Source organism: Siniperca chuatsi, linkage group LG3 (genome assembly GCF_020085105.1).
Source record: "Siniperca chuatsi isolate FFG_IHB_CAS linkage group LG3, ASM2008510v1, whole genome shotgun sequence".
NCBI classification, from domain to species: domain Eukaryota; kingdom Metazoa; phylum Chordata; class Actinopteri; order Centrarchiformes; family Sinipercidae; genus Siniperca; species Siniperca chuatsi.
The window spans coordinates 6869151-6890534 of NC_058044.1; the positions used below are offsets into that span (position 1 = coordinate 6869151).

General features: G+C 38.6%; 1 protein-coding gene across 2 annotated transcripts; it reads right to left on the bottom strand.

Moving 5' to 3' along the window:
* Nucleotides 1-471: 471 nt before the first annotated feature.
* LOC122872091 (MICAL-like protein 2) lies at nucleotides 472-17611 on the bottom strand. Of its 2 annotated transcripts, XM_044187809.1 has the most exons (16): nucleotides 17235-17607; nucleotides 14918-14966; nucleotides 12802-12943; nucleotides 12518-12705; nucleotides 12059-12186; nucleotides 10151-10897; nucleotides 9831-10036; nucleotides 8410-8473; nucleotides 7664-7803; nucleotides 7335-7399; nucleotides 6517-6640; nucleotides 6304-6406; nucleotides 4912-4985; nucleotides 4712-4826; nucleotides 3648-3694; nucleotides 472-1998 (listed from the first exon to the last, which is right to left on the bottom strand). In XM_044187809.1, the coding sequence occupies exons 1-16, from the start codon at nucleotides 17375-17377 to the stop codon at nucleotides 1922-1924; spliced, it is 2412 nt and encodes an 803-aa protein (XP_044043744.1). In that variant the 5' UTR covers nucleotides 17378-17607; the 3' UTR covers nucleotides 472-1921. The 2 variants fall into 2 exon arrangements, with proteins under 2 accessions (XP_044043744.1, XP_044043735.1); XM_044187800.1 differs by having other exon boundaries at nucleotides 7335-7803; nucleotides 17235-17611.
* Between the last annotated feature and the right edge of the window lie 3773 nt (nucleotides 17612-21384).

Sequence of the window (21384 nt, forward strand, 5' to 3'; positions counted from 1 at the left end):
TCTGTGTTTTATTTCTGTTTTCAGTGTCATGCCGATGTCTGATGTATGAAGTATGTGTATTACATGTGCATTATGTAATAGTTTCACTGGAGAAATGATAACAGACTGGGTTGGGGGGCGGAGAGTGAGGCTTGCATAGCCTTTCTGCAAAAATACGAAGCTTTACTTTTCTTTTAGAATATAAATCAAAAAATAATAAATCCATGTCTTTCATTCTAGGTCTTGGTTGGACCTTTAGTGTATTTCTCAGGACTACATAAAGATAATGAGGAATTCATGCTCTGGGAGCTTCAGTGACATGGAAAGACTCATGCTGCCTCCTAGTGTTTCTACAGAGAAAATGCATCTTCACTGCAGCAGTTTAACTGTTTTAAATGACAAAGATAAACAATGATAAATCCTGCTTGGGCCAAATATTATGGTTTAGCATTAATCACATTCACCATTAAGGTATGAACTAGTCTATTTCCATATGAGTAAATCTTTTTATATGATGTGATCTTTATAGAATTTGAGTACATTTATTACAGTACATTTATTAAAATCCAGGCCAGTATCTCCATTTAATAATCAGAATGTTATAAGTACCAACTTTATACAATATATACAGCTGAGATAGAGGGGAATAAAGGGAACAAGAACATTAACATATATTTACAATGTTAAATGTTGTGTATTACCAATTAGTTGTGCTGAAATTAAGCAGTTTAGTCACAACACAGATTAAAAAGTTTGCTTCAGTGCCTCTCCAAAAAGGACTTAAACAAGTAATAGATTATGACACACACACAAACTAAACAGTTCATGTTCAGTTCACATATTTAAAACATGTACAAATCCAGATCCAATATGGACCAGTTCTTGTATTTCTAAGACTCACAAACATTCAATTGACTCTTTGCTTTTAGCTTGAATACTTAAACCTTTGAGACACAAACCAGATTCATCCTTTTCCTCTAGTCAACCGTAAAAACAGACTACAACTACATATTCAACTACAGTAGAACATGGCTGGATAGGAAAATAAAAATGGCCCAAAAAGTATCCTGTAATTCATGAGAAATAATTCTGAAAAAAATAGCATCATTTTGTTAATGTTCTCTTTGCTTTTTGCTTTTCTGTAAACCATCTCACAACTCCTAAACCCCATGTTGGAAACCACTGGTCTAGAAGATGCTATTAAAAGATTTTATTAAAAAAAAAAAAACACACACAAAAAAACATGTCACCTTATCAAAGGGCAGCGCTCTGAGTAAACTTGTTGGTGTCCGAGAAAAAATGAGTCCTGTATTTGACAGAAAACTACAGAGAGACCTTTAAGATTAAAAGAGAAATGAAAGTTCAACATGTAATCTACTACAACAGGGTCAGAAAGTCACCGAGTCACTAGTGACTTGTAGTGTGGCCTAAAACATGACCAGAGAGCAAGAAACAGCTGTCTGACCTTTGTTCTTTAACTCATATTAGCATATGTAGTGTTACTGTGTATATACAATATACATATGAAGAAAAGGTGTGTGTGTGTGTGTATGTGTGTATTTGACAACATTAAGTAGACAGATTAAGACTAGAAGGGTATTAAAACTAACAACTGAAGCGCTGAACCCAATCACATCATGGCTGGTGAGTCATTAACCCCTCAACATCATCTGTGCGTGTGTGTGTGTGTGTGTGTGTGTGTGGCACTAGCAGGCAAGAGTAACATCAGATCTTGAGTGATGCAGTTGACAGAGGGAAGGGCATTTTTCTATAAGCACTTAAAATGACAGATCACTCACTTACTCAAACATACTGTACACACACACACACACACACAGATTATCCATGTTATCCCATGAATCACAGGCTGAGTACCATGACATTAAGACTACAACAAGCAAAAAACATCAAAGCAAGTGGCAGAGCTGTGTTTTGCGGAGCATCATCCCTCCTTCTTGTTCCCCCAACCGAACAGTTTGGACATCGGAGACTTTTTCTTTGGTTTGTCTTTCTTTATGTCTGGGGGGGGGGGGTAGAGAGAAGCGGGAGGGGAGGTAAACATGACATGTGAGATTGGTAATAGTAATTCTGTGAAATCTCAATCAATAAATGCGATCAGTGTTTATAGTTTGGATTATTAAAAAATGGAAAAAACAGATTTTAAAAATACTGTTTGCAGCACAAACCAACATGAAAAGCTTCATATTTTTGTGTTGATCTTGAAGTAGATTAGCAGCTGTTTGTACTGACAGCTTTTCAACATCTAGTTTAACGGTCATTTTTTTATTTTATTTTTTTTTTAAACTTACTTAAAGATTCTGGCACATAATTAGCTCTTAACTACTAACAGTATAAGGTAGACATTTAAAAAGGAAGAAAGAAGGAAGAAATTCTACACCATCTTTGTTTTTACATGGTTTGTATAAATTTCAAATGGCAGATATCTCTGTCAGAGACACATCATATGCATGGCATTGATTTTTTTTCCACCATACACCTCTGAGTTTCTATTCTCAACATTTTACCAGTAAAAAATATATTATGGAAGCCTGAGTGACTGAAATGATAGGGTTCCAACTGTTAGCCATTTGTGTTTCTCCCCAAAGCTCTGATAAACCCACTGTACGCTACCAGCAAAGCACCAAATAGGCAGATAGACAAATTTAGCGTAAACATAGTTGAGCATTTAGCAGGCAAAGAGCCAGATATTTTTCTCAGGAGTTGGTGAAGACCAAATCGGGGGGGACATTTTCTCTTAAATGTATTATATTAGTACACTACTGCATGTATTATTGTGTATATACCACAGCCATTTATCACAAGAAAAAAAGAGACCAAACCTTGTGTTTAAAGTTTGTTTCTAGTCAGTTTAACTAATAAGCTAGGTCTGTTTTACCAGTGGGAGTTCACAAAGCAGAAGCACTGTTGCCATGGTTACATGTAGTTTAATGTACTTAGCAGATTTAGTCCGTTAACGTGTTGACTGGACATTTGTTTGAGGTGTCCTGTTATAAGATTTTAACAAACACCTGCCAGCCAATCAAAAAGGGGTATTTTCTGTGGCCGTGGTGTAAAGTAGCATTTATCTTATGTGATACAACGTGTGTAAACAATCACATGGCTGTACTCAGAGTGGGAATGAACTGTAAAACTTTGGCTTTAACTTTATGAATACATTAAATTGAAATGGCTAGTCTTTAGCCCACGGTCGGCATTCACTCGCTGTAACAAAAACGACCTTTCACTTAAGTTCAATAAATCTCCTCAATTTCAGCCCTGCTTTCCCGGTCATGAATTGCAAATGAAGCCGGCTTTAACTCTATTCTATCAGAGGGTCAAATTAACCAGCTACATTATCCATTTGTCTAATAGTAAAGCCGCTGACAAAAAGAGGGGGAGCATTTTGTTTGATGCTTTTTCCATTAACAGTCATTAGATCAAATGAGATGAAAACATCGCCCAGTTGCACCCTTAAAAATTCAGCACATTCACACACACTTCCATAAACCACTATGAGAATTCTATCTACTTCAATTAGAGGCGTCCATGATGGAAATCCTCAATTAGATAATTTATAAGCCAACTAAGTTGCAGTGACACCGAGGTTGTGATAACTAATGAACAGAGCGGAGGGGGGTCAGGCCTGTGGAGGTGGTGGAGACACTCACTGAGATTCATCATCATCTTGTTTAGCTCCTCGTCCTCCTCTTCCTCCCTGTGAAAATGAAGTGAAAAAGCACAAAAAGCGAACACAGATTAACAGCAGTTCATACATGTATTTATACATACAATAGAATCTGTAAGTACAAGGGCAGTGACGAATTTTGTTTTGGCTCTGTACTCGAGTAAATTGGATTTGAAATTAAACAATGACCATGCTGACACAAACCTTATTTTTTTTAATTATTTGATTAATTTGTTATGTTATTATTCATCATTTAGTCTTTAAAATGGTAAGAGAATAAAGTGAAACATGCCCATCACAATTTCCCAAAACATCAAGGTGACTGCTTGTTTTGTTTGACCAATAGTCCAAAAACCAAAGTTATTCAATTTACAGTGATGTAAAACAAAGGAAAAATCACAATTCCCCACATTTGAGTAGCTGTAAACAGTCAATATTTGGCATATTTTCTCAATACGTGACTTAAACGATTATAGAAGTTAGAAATTGATCAATTAAAAAAAATAGTTTTAGCATTACTATGAGGTTGAAATGCTGATGTTCAGATCAAAAGTGCAGGAACTATAGCCAATTTTATACATGCCCCCCATACTAATACATGTCTAATACTGTATGTATTAGACAAGTCAAAATAAACCTAAATAAAATATTGAATATTTGGAGTCAAAACCTTTGCAGTCAGTGAGTGTCTGAAGTTTCTGACCCACAGACATCAGCTGATGCCCTGCTAGGCCTGTGCTGCAGCCAGCTGTACTTTTATGTGCTGCACATTTTGCTTGTTTTGAGGGCTTTTTGCCTTAAGGCTAATTTTCAGCAAGTAAAACACATTTTCAGTTAAATTAAGGTCATGATACTGACTAAGTCAAGAATAAAAACTCCTTGGTTAGGGTTCCCATGTACATTGTTCACTCAATATGGATGTAAAACTTGAATTTAATAGACTACATACAATTTTCCAGTCAACTTCTTCTTGAATATGTAACATTATGTAGTGCAGAAGTACTGTTATCTGTCTAAAAACAACAAAATAATCAGTTGTATACACACCTAAGTCTGTCTTCATCCAGACCCTCTATAATAGCGTTTCTATCATTGACGATCTCCACCAGTTTGGCCATCAGCTGCTCTTCTCTCTTCCGGTCCCCGTCTGTTTTCAGACGTTCTGCTCAAACGTTAACACATTTTAGTCTCAGATGATAGATCTGTTTCATGTTGTGTCTTGAAGGTGTTTTCCTCCAAACCCTCACCTGGTTTTTCCATCAGTCTCCTGAGCTCCTGCTCAACACTGGGCTGCTGTTCCTCCAGGTCCTGGGTTCTTCCACTACACATAAAAACAACATACAAATATAAATTAATATTATTTATTGTATTTGTTACTATCACCTGGGATTGTATGTCTTTAGCCTGGTTTTTTGAGAAATTTAGTTTTGCCTCAATTCCTTGGCCCAACATGTATCTATTCATGTGGGCTATACCCATTACTGCCTTAACACATTTTCCGTGAGATGTAGTTGAAAGCTCTGGCAAAAGCTATTTAGTACATTAATTACATTAAGGACACTGAGTTAAGATTATTTGCCAAACTACTATACCCATGGTCAAGTTTAATTAACTGTTTTGGAAAATACAACAAAGTGAACAACTTTACCAAATTTGTTACGTAACATATTTGGATGACCACCCAAAAACATTTGCTTGTGATATTCCATAACATTTTTTCATTCTTTACAATTTGTCTCTGATTTACCAATTCACACATGCACTCACACACCGAGCGGGTGCATGTGCGATCAGAAGCAATTTGGGATTCATGCTCGTTTAGACATCCTAGCAGATACGGAGCATCATTAGAATTTATGTTAAGTCTTGTTTCTGGCCACCTGGCAGTGTAAGTCCAATATTCACCCTCTTTTTAGCTCTGTTTTGGTCTCCACCAACTCCTAAGAAAGATATCTGGCTCTTTAGCTGCTAAATGCTTCACTATGTTGAATGCTTCACTATGTGAGACCAAAGCAATGTGGTAAAACCAAAACATGAGTGAAAGACACTAAAACAGTTGCATGCAAGCGATAACTCTGTGGATTTGTCACCATGAGCGACATTACATTACACATGGTCATTTCATCCATTGTTAACATAAAAATATTGATTAAAGTTGTTTTAAATGGCCATAACTCAGCAGTCATGAGCTCAGTGTCTCACTCACTTGTACAACATCCTTCTGCTATAACCATTGTGAAGTAATTCTCCCAAAAAAAAAAACAAATATTATTTCTAACACTGTGTGTATTTTAATGCAGATCTGAATTCAAATACAGTTTTGTATTTTCTGATATAACATTTTTTGTGAGGCCTTGGTAGAGGTTTAACAATGATTTATTAAAGAAATAATTGCAGTGCATGTGCTGTTAAGCAGCATCCTGCCTCACACTTATCTGTCCACTGCAGCCAGTGGGGGTGGGCTGTCTTGTTCCAGGACGTCCTGCTGTGGGATGGAGGAGGAAGGACACTGGGAATTCAAACTGTCAACCTTCTGGCCACAAGTCTGTTTCACTAATCGCTAAATAGTGGCATGCTCCTTTTCTAAGTGTGTGTGTGTGTGTGTGTGGTGTGTGTGTGTGGTGTGTGTGTACACTCACATGTAGACCAGTTCAGACTCCCGGCGAATGGCCACCTGCTTGTTCCTGATCAAGTTGAACCACTCAACCATGAGCTCATTCATGAGAGAGTCATCTTCATCCTCTGACAAACAAACACACACACAGTTAATCCCATATACACTCCTTCCTCTAAATCTGCCTAAAGAGGAGGCTCATACAGTACGTGTGTGTGTGTGTGTGTGTTTATCTCACCTTCTTCACTGCTGCGGAGCCTCATCTCCAGCTCAACTCCCCTCTTCTCCAACTCATTTAAATTATCTTCAATCTCCTGCAGTTCCTTTATGATGTCGTCTTTGTGAATGTAGTCTGGCTTAGTCTACAGATGTAACACACATATACACAGAACACAATGTAATGGAAGATGTGAACCAAAACATAGATCAAGAACATAGATGAAGATAACTTAGTGATCCCAGTGCCATTATTAAATGACATCCTCACATCTTCGTGTGGAGCCCCAAAACTGAACAAAGGCAGTAAAAGATTATCAGATGAGTAAAAAATATAAAAATGATTACATTCATAAATTCTACTTTAGTTAAATAATTAACATGGAGTGTAAAATGTTTTCCTGTCCTTCAAATCAGTTGGTTAAAGGAGAAAAGTTGTTATCCTTTTTCCTTTACGACCAATCAGTAGATTAAATAAATTAAACTTTATTTTACTCCTCTATATATTTTTCACTAGCTTATTTTATGTATCAGCTCCTTGGTTTTCCTATTATTTTGGTTTTGGCAAACATTTAAATAATTTCTAATTAGTGTTAGCTAGCTAACTTTGTTAGCATTAGTTTGCCAGCTATAATGCTTTAGCTACAGTTACAAGAGTTTATACAGTGAAGCTACAGCAGTATATGGGTGATGAACATGTACTGGCTAAAGGTGTCATCTTCTGATGATTAAATGTTTATTTTGACTGAACAAAAATTTAAAAAAAAACCTCAAAAGGGATTCAATTTAAAATGATGATATAAGCTAAAGCAAACTTATTTTCAATCTAAGGTTCAATACCTTGGAAATCTTTGACTCTGACTTGCTACCATTAGCAGTTAGGTCTCTCTGACCATTCAGAAATCCTGAAACAGAAAGAGATAAAATGCAGAAAAAATTATAAAGACTGTGAAGAACAAAAACAAAAAGAGGAAGGAAACCCTGAGAGGTCTGAGTCATATTTAGACATTCTTTAGGAAGACCATTTGTGGTAGAAACATTGTCACATCTATGTAGAATAAAAGAAGAACTGGGAAGATAGCAATGTATGGGTATATTTTTTTGGTTTTTTTTGTCCAAATCATATTTAAACTGAACAACATTACAACACATGTTGGTGACCATGTTACCCTTTGATGCTGGTGGAGTGACAGAAATGCTTGGGCTGGGAAGATGAGGGGAGGGAGAAGGCCTGACAGAAAGCTCTGAAGTCTGTGACTTTCCAGCAACATTAGCCGATGGTTTAGGGGACTGTGAAGAACCAGCTGGTCTGTGGATGGATGGAGGATGAGCAGAAAAGAGAAAAAGAGAGACAGAATTTAATTAATGACAATTTTTCAGCTCCTACATGTAGTCCCTTTTCTGTCGCCCTACAGTCTGTAGTTTTGATTCATGAGAGTGGGAGGAAAGGTCATCTGGGGAAAGGAAATCTGAGCACTGAGCATATGTTGCACCACGGAGGACTCTACTCAGTCTTGACACCATTTGGGGCTCACATGCATGTGGCGCAAGAGGAGAGACTGAAAGCTCTGACTACAAATGATGACCGAGCCATTTGGAGGAGCAGCAGGTACAGGCTTCCTGTGGGAGGAATGTTTGGATAGATGGATGAAAGACTGGATCAAAGGATGGATGGATGGATGGATGGATGGATGGATGGATGGATGGATGGATGGATGGATGGATAGGTCACCGGGAGACAAAAGAGCTCATACAGTTAATGCTTGAAGATGTTCATCTGCTTGTGAGCCCGCCCACATACAGATACTCCATGTTGTGAAATTAGGAACTGAGCCATTAAGGGCAAGGAATTAACCAGAAACATAGAATATGGTGACAACACAGAACAAGTTAAAATCAATAAAATAAATCTTACTTGGTTTCTTTGGAGATGGGTTTGAGCTTTGACTTCCAGTACACGGGAGACTCATTTTCTGATGCTGTTGAGAACAAAGAAATCAAATGAAACTTTAGTGTTTTTCACTTTCAGGTTTACTTCCTTCATCACACCAGAGTCCCATCCACCATCCAATGTCAGTTCCTATTTCTATTGTTTTGTTATAAAGAGATTTGCCACCAACAGCAGGTGAAACCCGGGGAAGCCCGAGAGCAATATAAAAAGGTCCACATTAACTGCAACCTGCTGTGTGTTTTGATTCCAATTGTAACTCTCATGGAGCACCCTGAAAATAATCACCAGAGGAACAAGAACCTCCTGTACACAGAAGTAAGTGTTCAGGGTGAAGTAACAGGCTGACTTCAGGTTGTCACTGAAGCATCAATAAAGTCTCTCAATCATGAATGTGTTAAGAGAGCTGGATATGGCGCGACCCTGGAAATCTTTCACACATTTTGGGGGAAAATCCCATGCAATGCAAAGGCAGCCATTACAAAAGACATGTCTGTAAAACTTTGAGCATGGAGGTTCATTCTATACCTTTGTCAACAGTATGTGGAACAAAATGATCTAAACTCAAGGCACACCTAGTAGCTTTTCTGGGTGCGAGTACTTCTTTATATACAATGTAGTATTTATAGAAGAAAAACACGAGATACGGGTTGACAGCTCTGAAAAGCTAGTAAGTGGACCTTTGAGCTTAGATTACTTTGTTGCACATGCCTGAAAAACTGTTGACAGGACACTTTGAACTGCAAACAAGGTATGTTTTTACTTTCTGTATTTCTTTTTTTTTTAAACAATGAAGATTTAATATTGAAATATATCATATATCCATGCTCTCAGTGAATTTGATGAGTCACAAATCATTGTGCATTATTGGTCTGGTTATTTTTCATTCTTTTGAAGATCTCTTTTTTTCCACTGAGCATTTCATTTCCAAACTGAACTTGGATAATTTAGTTTGTTTGGTGGCCTACTCTGTTTGAGTCTTTCATAAGGGATCATACCATAGTGACAGATCATATTATATTATTGTTCTACAAATTTCTGCTGTCTAAATTTATTATATACTTTTTTTTTAAAATTTATTATACTCCGAGTATGTTGAAGTATTTGTTTAACAAATATGACGAGTTTCGTCATGTAATGCAACACAGTTAATTGCTTAGAACACCAGTCACATATTATCAACCATACCAGAGTTTATATTCTCTAAACAAGTACTACGAGCACTTTCTCACACATTATACCACACACTTATCGGGGCTTCCCACAGTGTTTTCAGTGGAGGTGGACCACCTCACTAACATCATAATAAAATCGATATACCCACACAAACATGCATGATGCCAGGCGAAACTACTCTATGTGCAGTATTCAAAGTGTGTGAGTTTAACCTGAGGTGTTGGGCGATCCACTGCCGGGCTTTGAGGCGTCTCTGTCTGGAGTTCTGGCTCTGAGTCCACTCCTGCTGGCCGGGGTCGGAGCAGAGTTCGGGGTGTCCAGAGTCTGCAGGTCAGCGAGGAGTGCCGGGTCTACTTTCAGCTTCACTCTCCCTCTGACACCCTCTGTCTCCCTCTTTGGAGTCTCGACTTGAGAAGGTCTGATTACAGGTGAAGTGTTATTAAATGCTATTATTCACCAGTAGAGGTCAGGCAAAAGCAAGATGTAATATAGCAATACTGTGTGAGTATGTGTGTGTGGTTAGATTACTCACTTGTCAGTTTTCTTCAGCGCTACAGTCGTCCACGATGGCTTACTGTTGTTATTGTTGTTCTCCTCTGCCAGTTTTTTGGAGATGAAGGCTGCTGCTGATGCTTTCGTCATACTACTCTCACCTGCCCTTCCAGAATCTCTACTTACACCAGCTGCTTTAGCTCTCTCCCCACCCGTGTTCAAGCTCACATTTGCTTGCTTTCTATCAATACCACCAACATTCACAACCACAGTAACAGCCTGACCTGCTGTGGTCTCCTGGACCTTACCAGTTACACTTGGCCTTTTATTTATGTCAATGTAGGTGGTTGTAGTCTTTTTCTCTTCATCCTTTGTGGTGTTATCTGATTGGAAGAACTTGAGCTTGGACTGCATTGTCTTCGCCGCCGTGGTTGAGGTACGAGGAGCAGCAGTGGGCCTGGTGTTGATAGAAGTGGTTGTGGTGAAGGTAGATTGACAAGTAGTCCGTGAATCTGTGGGTTTGGAGACAATAGCTATCTGACTTTCTTTAGCAGCAGAAGAGAGACTTGAAGCAGGCTGGGAAGGAGACGAAGCAGAAAAAGTGCTGGAGAATCTGGGAGAGGCGCTGGGTTTCTCCGTCAGCCATGCTGGTCCCGGTCTGGAGGGTGTATGAGTGGGAGTAGTTGTGTTGGTTTTAGTGGAGTCTTGTAGAGGAGTGAACTGAGAAACAAGGGTGTTTGTGGGTAAATCTCTGAGAGTTGTAGTTGTGTTTGTAGGTGACAGTAACCTGAATGACAGAAAGCACAAGACATGTAATGTAATCGTTAACAAAAATTTGGTTTAATAAATTCTGGATGATGCCAGAGACACTGTGTATTATTTGGATTGCCACAGCCTGTGGAGGTCAGGAAGAATGAACTACAACTTTCCATACAGCTGAGAGTTGATTTCTGATTTTCTTTATATGTCTCGGATCAGCGTGAAAGTGATGGCATGAAGTACAAGACAACATCAACAATTTTCACAGTTTTTTTCATTTTTGTCTTGTCTACAGGACAAAATTCCTCAATTTTCTCTTGAAGCAGAGAAGAAAAGAACTGCCATTGCAATGAGCAAGAACCAGAATTATTCATAACTCAGAAAAAAGTACATTAAGTTGTTCTTTTAATTCAAGTCATCATGAGATCATGGAAACTGTAAATGTTAAAGCAGGAGATAAACCATGACATGGAATATAATAAGCAGGGCAGAGGTAAATGGAATGAATGTTAAAATCCTTTTTGAAATAAATAGTAATTTTATTTTATTATTTGACTAATTTAATTATCTTTATATTTAGAAAAAAAGGGAAACTCCACCAATTTTTCAAATCAAAGTCTGTTTACAGGTCTTGGGGAGTACTACTGCATATGTGAAAAAAGTTGTATAAAGCCTTTTGTGGCTCGAGAGGGCGCTGTGTGAAGTCTGATAAATTGACTCAAGTGATGTCAATTGAAGCTGAAGACTACAAGTTAGAAAATGACAATAAACTGGGGGTTTGCAGTTAGAGAGAAGTGAGCTTCCCAGACGTCTGTAGGCCACTCCTCAGCTCTTCTTGAGGCTAGCAGCTCGAGACTACATTAGCCACTGCTAGCGTAATGTAGGCACCAGGTTATGATCAGGAAGAAGAATGCATCTGCTGCATCCATTTTGATCCTTATTTTCCCCTCAGCTGTCCATTGTCAGTCCAACAATGTTCTAGGAGTGCAATGCTAAATCTGTGGAATACTCTTTCAATGCATAATTTAATTGAAAATTGAATCAATTTATAATTGCTTTTTTATATTTATCAATTAACTCACTGATTTTAATTCCAAGTTAAAAGTGTCTATAATCGTTCTGGTGGCACACTGACTCCATAGATTATAAAGGATCAGTTATGATTGAATTAATTTACATGGGTCCTTACTTTGCACAGTTCCTGTGATAGAGCTTCCCATCCACTAGATGTCGCTGCACCAGGTGAACATGCTTGTTACAGGACACACATTTGTTACTCAGGGTGCCTGCCTGATGGGATTTCTCAACCAGAACGTCCTACAAGAGAGGAAGAGAGGGCGAGAGAGGTTTCATGAGATGGAAATGACAAATCCAATCAGGAAAAGTACCTTTTACCACACATGCTGTAACTGATCTGAGGCAATGTGGGGTTTTTTTTGTTTGTTTTGTCATAGTAGTTTGGTACAGACACAACAACAGAACTGCGTAGGTATGTGGGTCATCTTTAATGTGTTTAGCTTGATGAACTTCCACATTTCTCGTCAGTAAAGTAATTCCAAAATCACGCCTTTTTTACACTTTCTGGACACTGGAATTTGATTCATAACTTAGTGATGCTTGTGTAAAGTATTCAGGCAGTAAAGATTACCTGCGTGGCATTTCTGGTTTGTTTTGGGGAAGGAGAGGGTCGTCTGATGTTGGAGGTGGGGGGGGGGCTGTTCTCTCTGGCCGGTTTGGAAGAGGGAAACACCTTAGATGCCACTGGCTGGTTCTTCTTCCCAGATGGTTCCTCTGTGGGGCCTTCAGCTGGACGCTTTATACCTCCCATACCACCAACTACAGCAAACATATAGATAAACAGAGACATATAGACAGATGAGACAGGAAGAAGGGGACAAAGAGAGACAGACAGAGTGAGATATTGATACTCACTCGGGGAGCGTCCATGGAAGTAGTTGTAGTACTGGGAGACGTATGTCAGGATACTGAGACGGTCAGGAACCTTAAGAGCCACCATGTCTTCTGCATCCAACAGTGCTGGAATTCCCAACTCCTCCTCCGCAACCTTGAACGCCTGCAAATAACGTCGACTTTATCCAGCAAAACAGAGGAAGCTCAGGATGGATTGAATTGAATCTAGACCACGGGGCCAACGATGGAAACGGACCAATAAATCACATAAAAAGCAGATGAAACCTCAATGAAAGACTTTTTGCATCTTAGCACACTTCAAACAAGACCTTTGCTGCTTGATGTTAGTGTTCAAGTACATGTTTGGGACTGTGAGTTTCCCAGAGAATGTTTTCTTACGATTACGGTATCTTTTATTTGAGTTTTTCGACAAAATCAGTGTGTTTCGACACAGAGGAAAGCAAGCGTGCAGATACATGCAATTCAATTTGTATTGAATTAGTTTTTATTTTTATTGTCTATTTGAGTTTCCTAGCGTTGGCTTTTAGATGTCCATCCTACTCATGTGGACATACTGTATGTTTCTTTGTTAAAATAAATGTTTTCTATCGTCCATCTCTTGCTTTTGCATAAATAAAATCCCTTTTGTTCAAATGGCAAAATCCTGACCACAGATTGAATGCACCTTATGTGTAGAAAGTAGTAGGTGAGTCAGGAATTTCCAAACTAGATTCACATTCAGTGATTCCATGGAAGCAGAAAAAAACAACAAGCAGAGGCAGGCCAACGAGCACCAGAGGCATAAATCAGTAATCAGATGATTAAGGGAGTTATAAAAACACTGCTTACTTTGCTGTGCCCTATGGCACTTTCATTTCTGACAGTTTATTGTAGTTTTATTAACCAATCTGTCGTTTCAGCTAAAATCCTGAATAGTGTCATATAATCACTGCTAATTTAGGTGTTTATTCTATTTCACTTTAAAGAGCAAAAGTTTGTGATGTTAAGCTTTTGTCAGTCCCAGAGCTCAGAGTCCAATGATGAAGCTCCAGAGAGAAAATGAAAGTAAAGAATGCAACAAAGCAGCCAACGTCAAAGTGCCCAGATTGAAACACTCTGTATTTGGCAATGACTTCTCTTCTCAGCTATGTTTGAACACCGATGCTTTTTGAAAATTCCCTGTTACCCAACATCAAGTGGTGCTGATGCAATATCCAGAGCCAACAAACATGTAGAAGCAATTTATAGCTGCAAGTAACAATTACTTTCATTATTATATTATTTTTGGATTGATTTATTAATCATTCAGAAAATAGTAAAAAATGTTCATCACAATTTCTCTTACTCCATCCACTGTCGAAGATTGTGAGATGCGATTGAAAGCCCTGGAAACAGCCAGTAAGTGGACCTTGATTTAACATTAATTTATCAAAATTCTACTTCAAGGTCAAAAATGAACTTTCATGCTTCAGGATACTTAATTTACAATTATATAAATGTCATTGAGTCAAGTATCAAAAGTTGCCATCAAATGCTAGGTCAGATTCTAAGTCCTGTTTATTTGTTCTCTGATCGGATATTTCCTGATCTAAAACCTAAACTTTTCTAACTTTAGACTACATTTTATTCAAGCAAGTTCTTTAACACTAATGCATTAATGAGTCTGGTGTATTTTGATAAAGAAAAAAAAAGGGTTAAAACACGTTATATGTTCCCTACCTAATGTTGGGAATGTGATTAGTTTTGCAGGTATTTGGCCATAAACAAGTATTGGACAAACTGGCATGATGACGTCATGATTGCGCTAGATGAAAAGTCTGAGGATCACCGAAGTTATTACAAGTCATCCTGAGGGGACCGTGAATGTCTGTACCAAATGTCATGTCATCATATCATGGCAATCCGTCCAATAGTTGTTGAAATATTTCAGTCTCGACCAAAGTGGGGGACCGACCAACACTGCCATCCAGAGAGCCACGCTGCTAGCATGGCTAAAAAAGTATGTTTGTTAACTGGAGGATCAGGATTAAGAAATCTACTATACTGAAACCCTGTGTCTGTTTGGGAAACATGAGTGTGTCAGGACAAACTATTTAAAACATTCAGAAGGTCAAAATGCAGAATGTAAACGTCTTACCAGTTTGTTGTTCTCATAGACATTTTCCTTCTTCAGTGAATCAAAGTTACTGCAACAGAGGAGAAGAAAATGAGTAACAAAACATGTGATCCAACTTCCCTTCCTCATTCATTTGTTTGCAAGCAGTCTAGACCAAATGCGTGTTATTTAGTCATGCACAGGCTCTCGCAACAACATACAGTGTGACTGATCAAGTCATTGCCGCTGTGGTGTCTTATTGTGACTTATCCCATGTCTTCAGTCAGTGTGTGAGAATAATAAAGCTGAAACTTACAGAAATCTCCACCTGCATTCATCACAGGCATGAAAGTGTTTATATTAAGTAAACTGAAGCTAAGCCTTTAACCAATATTTAGTGCTTTGGCCCATGTAAACATGAAATGTGCAGTCACACTGGTCTGGCTGCAGGTAAAAGTGGAATGGGAAGGACTGGAGTAGCTGTGTCTTCTCTTAAAATGAAACTAAAGTCTGTCTACCATAAAGGCTTCTCTGGAACAAAACCAGGCGTCTCAGCGTGAAACTGGCCAAAGTTCAACTAAAGACGGTGAGTCAAGTTGGAATATTTGAAAAATTAAGCCAAAGCCTAACGTGGACAGAGCTTATTCAAACCATCTTGTGCCAAAAGACTTTACAGCAGTCAAGTAGAAAATATTAACCATTTATACCTGGTGGAAATTCCCTGAAAGTGATCAGAAGTCCTGCTTTTTTACTTTGCCGCAAAAACTGAAACTCCCAACATTTGATAAGGATAAAAGGATGTTTACACACAGACAAACTGTAGGAACTCCGAAGCAACTTTCATTTTCAGCTCTAATTACACACACACACACACACACACACACACACACTTCAATCCAAATAATAAGAAACAGGGTTCACAGAGACGGGAAGAACTGAAACGATTAGCCGATTAATTGATTTGTCAAAAGACAGAAAACACATTTTTGATAACCAATGACTTGTTTAAGACATTTATCAAGCAAAAATTCCAAACATACACTGGTTCCTGCTTCATATTACTGTAAATTTAATATATTTGGGTTTTGCACTGGGGGCCAGACAAAACAAACATGAAGACATCACCATGGGCTCTGGGGACTTGGGATGGACATTTTTCACAATTTTCTTACATTTTATGGACTAAACAAAGAATAACTTAATCTAAAAATAAATCAAGAGATTATTCAATACTGATAAACACCATTAGCTGCAGCCCTAAACTGGATGAGTACTTACGGACAGAAGAGGTTTGTGCAACTTTGATTTACACCTATAAGAATATACGCACAAAAAGAGCTGTTTTTAAGTCTTTTGGGGCAAGTACACGTCTGTGATTGTTGACCAGTAAAATGGCATTTGAACATTTCCCTTTCAAAGCTGTGAAATGTGTTTTACATTGCTTGAGACCAAGTTCTTTCAATGTACAGACCTGATAGTTAAGTATGCAAGACATGTGGCTATTATTGAAACAAATAATGATTGATCCCATTGATCGATTGCTTAGCCTTGGTATCCCGGATGTCCAACGTCTAATTTCATATCTTCTTCACTTTTAATGTGACCAAGCAGATAAATTCAGACAGATGGTCTTTAAAGTAAAATATTTCAGTGCTATAAATTCAGTGGCATCTAAATTTAACAATGAGTATTCAGAAGTGATTACATTTCACTATTAAGTATTCAGTTGTTGATTCAAATCTTTATGGCATTTATTTGCTTCCATAGGCTACAGTGTATTTCTGTTGTTCTCTTAGTTATTTTTAACTGATCCAGGATTGTACCAGGTCAAAACCTGAGACCAAGTCTTTAAGGGAGTCAAGTCTCAAGTCCTTATTGTTGTTTAAGTCTGACTCAAGTCCAAGTCTCGAGCCCTAAATCTACAGCTCAGAGATGAGTAAAATGTCCAATCATTTAAGTCAGGTAACATGTACAGAAAAATAAAATCCAGTCCAAATGTTAAAACATACAGACTTCATCACCACTATATGGTTAGTGGCCCTTTCTGCAGACCTCCTGGGGGCCAATGTGGTTGCCTATTGACCCCTTTGGTCGCTGAGCGCCACAGTCCAGCTCCTGTTCCTGTTTTCCCTGCAGACCCATGAAGCTGAAGTTTGTTCCCTTTCATCAAAGAACTGCTGAAACCTACCACAAAGCCGGAAAGTAAAGCCAATAGACTCCTTCTGCCCTTAACAGTTAATGTTGTAAACTATCCAGGATACAGACTAGCCCTAACTGACTGACTGAGGTGTGTTTTAAAACTAGTACAAAAGTCCCTCAGTTCGTGCGTGCTGTCCAGTCTTCTGGTTTCAGTACTTACATGAGATCGGGTCTGTGTTTGTGGATGAGGGCGCAGAAAGCCAGGCCGTCCCTGAAGGACGTGGTCATGTTGGTGATGGACACATCCCGGTAGCCCTCGCACCGGACCCGGCACCACTGCTGCAGCGCCTTCACGGCCGACATCCCGGAGCTCTGACCCGAACTGATACGTGTGAGTGCTGCGGCGCCGCTGTAAGCTCACCGAGATCCCCCTCCCTCCAACAACAAACTTTCAAGAAACTTTCCACAGAAGCTTGCACACGCTGGATCCGGGAAGTGACAGAAAGCAGGACTCTGTGTGTGTGTGTGTGTGTGTGTGTGTGTGTTTGTAGAAATCACCTTATCTCGACTGAGTGACTGAGCAAAAGTGGATGTAACACCTGTGATAGGTCGATAGTGACGCGTCGTGGGTGGAGTTCAGTCCGCCTTTGTTTCTTTTAACCCTCTGCTTGTGTGTGTGTGCGTGTGTGTCCAAATTACTCAGGGAATTTTTAACTAGGCTTTATAAAAAAAAAGTCTGCACATTTTTTAATTTAATTAATTCTATCTCCCTACATTATGGTCTAATTGCTCCAAAGAATACTCCAGATTGCCAGGAACAGTCAATAATCCTGTTGGAAACTCCTTTATTTTGATTTTGATGTTACAGATATACCATAAAGAATACCAGAGTCAGCTGCCTTTAAAAACCCCACCACATGTAATTTGTGTTTCATTTTGTCATTTAAACTCCTCCTCAAAAACCCAGAGACAAAACTGAGGGTACTTCCTCCACTGCCCTACCATATTTACATTTTACATTTTTATTTGCTGAGCTATTGCAGGAAAATGTAATATTTATTTAAATATTAGAATGTGGAGCTATTTTAGTAAATGGAGGATAAACTGTGAAACCAGTTAACCAGGTGTGGTTGTTGCTTGTCAGCCTGTCCTGTCCTGTCTGCTGGGTGTGTTTAAAGAGGCGGGTGGTGTCTGTTCACTAAGTTACCTGATGCCTACACACATGTTCTGTTCATAATGTAGCAGGCCGACAGCAGAGAGGGGCATTGTTTTGCTGATTCAGACTTGCGAATAGCTGCCTACTTTGCTTCACCCTCTTCACTGCAGTGTAATGTCTGTTTCTGGTCCTGTTAATTTGTTTGTTAGCAGAATAATCTGCAGATTCCAATTAAATTAGGTGGAAAGTTGGCCCATGGGGAAAAGAAACAAGTTACTGGTGCTTATAGCGCCACCATGTGGCCATTTATAAATCACCACAAACATATATCTGTCACCAATTCCCAATTTTTTGCAAAACGGTGTTTCCAACATTCCTTCTTAAATTTGTATGACATTTTTTACCAAATTCAATACATATTTCAATATCCCTTAAAACATTTTTCATTTGTTTTTTGATGTTCTATATCATTATCATGTAATTGGCTGCCAAATTCTTGAAGTTGTCGCCTATTTGACATAAATTGCCATCATTCTTGAACAAGGTTAGACAAAATGAAAACATCAAGCAATCCTCGTTCATGGCATTTGCCTATAGGTGGTGCTACTGCAATGCGATACATTTAAATTGCCACAACTCAGTTCACTTTAAAGCTGCACTAATCAATATTTCATATTAACAATGGATCAAATGTTATGCGTATGTGGAAGGGATAACTTGTAGTCACTCAGAGAATTATCGCCCAATTTTGCGGTTCCCCTGAGCTCTACAGAGCTTTTTTAGCATATTTCAGCTCTTTTTTTTACTCTTTTGGTTTACTCTCTCTACTCATCAACTTCGTGTCCAGTTTTTAGCAATAAAGGTCTGATAAACCTACTGTACACTACCTGCCCAGCACCAAATAGACAATGCAAAGCACAGCTGGTGAACACAGTGGAGCATGTATTAGCTAAAGAGCCAGATATTTAGGACTTTGAGGATACTAAAACAGAACCAAAAGGAGAGTAAATGCTGGACTTAAATGCTAATGTTGCTCCATGTCTGCTGTTAAATATTAGCAACTGTTTGTCAGCACATTCCCTATAACTTTCTGATGATAATTTACAATTATTGCTGCTTTGAAGTGAGTCTGATTCAGTGGTTGAAATTCTCAACTTGCTGCAGTGATGTAGAAGCGCACTCCTGAGTGTGGTTGATACACTGTGACATCACTGTTGGGTGTGGCCATACTTTCAACTAGAAGACGTCAGTGTTTTTCAGCTTGGTGTGATGTTTTACTTTAAATGCACAGTTCATAAAAAACCTCTAAAATTTCTCGACAGGTTCAGATATTCTCCAAAAATCAAGGGAACCATCAAGGGAATCTGTCAGTTGAAGGAAATTTAGGGACTTTCAAAGCAGAATTGGATTCTGTAATGGACAGATAATGATTAAAAGTTTTTGTTTGCAAAGCAGACACACACACACACACACACACACACTGTATAAGTATGATGTTACCTAAAGCAAACACGAAAGAGAAGAGCGCAAAAAGAAAGGAAAAGTAAGAAGTAAGTTAATCTGATAACAGGGTAAATATTTAGGTGCTTGTCAGGCCATGTCATGGAGCAGCAAACCTCACAACATCCTTGAGGAAGACCAAATTTAAATGACTGTAGGTGTGAAGGCCAAATACAGACTGGTGAGTGAGTGAACAACCTCCAGAATACTTGATAAAGACTTAAAAGGATTATTGCAGGATTCTGCTTTATTGGAAAGTGCAGATGCTCTCGCTGCCAAATACCAAGTATTTGGCAGCGAGAGCGTCCAGAATCTGGTGAAACCTGAATTTGGTCCAGAATCCAGAAAATGGTGAAACATTTATCATGTGTTTATCATGTATTCACATTTTTTGTTGTGTTTCAGAGGCCAAACTTTTTTTAAGTGAAAATTCATGTCCCCCTCAGGATGAATTGTAATCACTTTTATGATCACTTTTCCTGTAGCGACACAATCAAGTCAAACTAAGTCTAACTAAATATCCTAAAATACTTTGGTTTTTGACCAAATACCTCAACTGTACTTTGTGTTTAGTGCTAACTAGCACGTTAGCATGCTAACACGGAAGACTATGATTGTGAACATGGTAACATCAGCATGTTGGCGTTGTCATTGTGAGCGTGTTAGCTGGCTGACGTCAGCATTTAGCTCAAAGTAACACTGTGCCTGAGTACCGCCTTACAGAGCTGCCAGCATGGCTGTAGATTAGCCTCGTTTTTAATTACCATTGTCCCTTTTGAAAATTAGCAATTAAGCAAAGCACATGCACAATTCTGACTTAAATTAAAAATTAAAAAACTCATCCATGTATCATTTCTTCACTTCCTAGCTCCTCCCTACCAAAATCTAACTCTCATCACAAACCTAAACTCAAGTCCTAAATGTTCCTCAAAGATGTGAAGCCAAAAATTACTTGACTTCACAAAACTGGTGGTGTTGATGGAGTGAATATAAGTAAACAGAAGGAGAGTGAGCGCTTGCACACACACACACACACACACACACACACACACACACACACACACACACAAGCTGTAGTTTGTGTTGTTGTACTCGTTCTGTGTTTGAGACCACTACCAGAAAAGGAACAATGAAGCTGCTTTTAGCTTTTTTTATGACCCCCAAGATTCTCTTGCACAATAACTATCTGTCAAAAATGCTTAAAATCAAATTGAACATATTTCATTTTACAATATGAAACAATTTTTTTTTGGTTTTGTTTTGTGAAGCATATTGCGAAGCTTTCAATATGAAATAAGCTACATGACTCAACTTGACAAAACTAGCAACCTCAGAAAGCCCAGACTGAAACACTAGCTGGCAACAATGGGTTTTTTTTCTCAAAAACGTGTAAACCCTGACACTAAAATAAGTTCTTGCTTTTATATGTCTGTTCCCATCCCTCCCAAATATGCCTTTACAAGCATGTTTACTCAAATCAAACATGTGCAGAATCCCCCAAAAAGTCCAGTGAAGTACTTTGTCCCTCTCTCCACATGCCGACCATACAAACACCCCACGCACAAATACTTAATCCTCCTAAATCCAGACAGGAAATGCCCTCGTCAGTAGAGCAGAATGCTTTTGACAGACCCCCACTGCTCTCTATCTGCCTCTTTCTCTCTCTATTCTCTCCTCCCCCTCTGTTGAATGATATATGTGCCCTCCACAAACT

Coding starts and splice junctions, on each gene's coding strand:
- LOC122872091 (XM_044187800.1), bottom strand. CDS start 17,377: ATGTCGGCCGTGAAGGCGCTGCAGCAGTGGTGCCGGGTCCGGTGCGAG. Junction 12,706..12,801: donor CTTCCATGGACGCTCCCCGA/GTGAGTATCAAT, acceptor TGTTTGCTGTAG/TTGGTGGTATGGGAGGTATA. Junction 10,037..10,150: donor GCGCTGAAGAAAACTGACAA/GTGAGTAATCTA, acceptor ACCTGTAATCAG/ACCTTCTCAAGTCGAGACTC.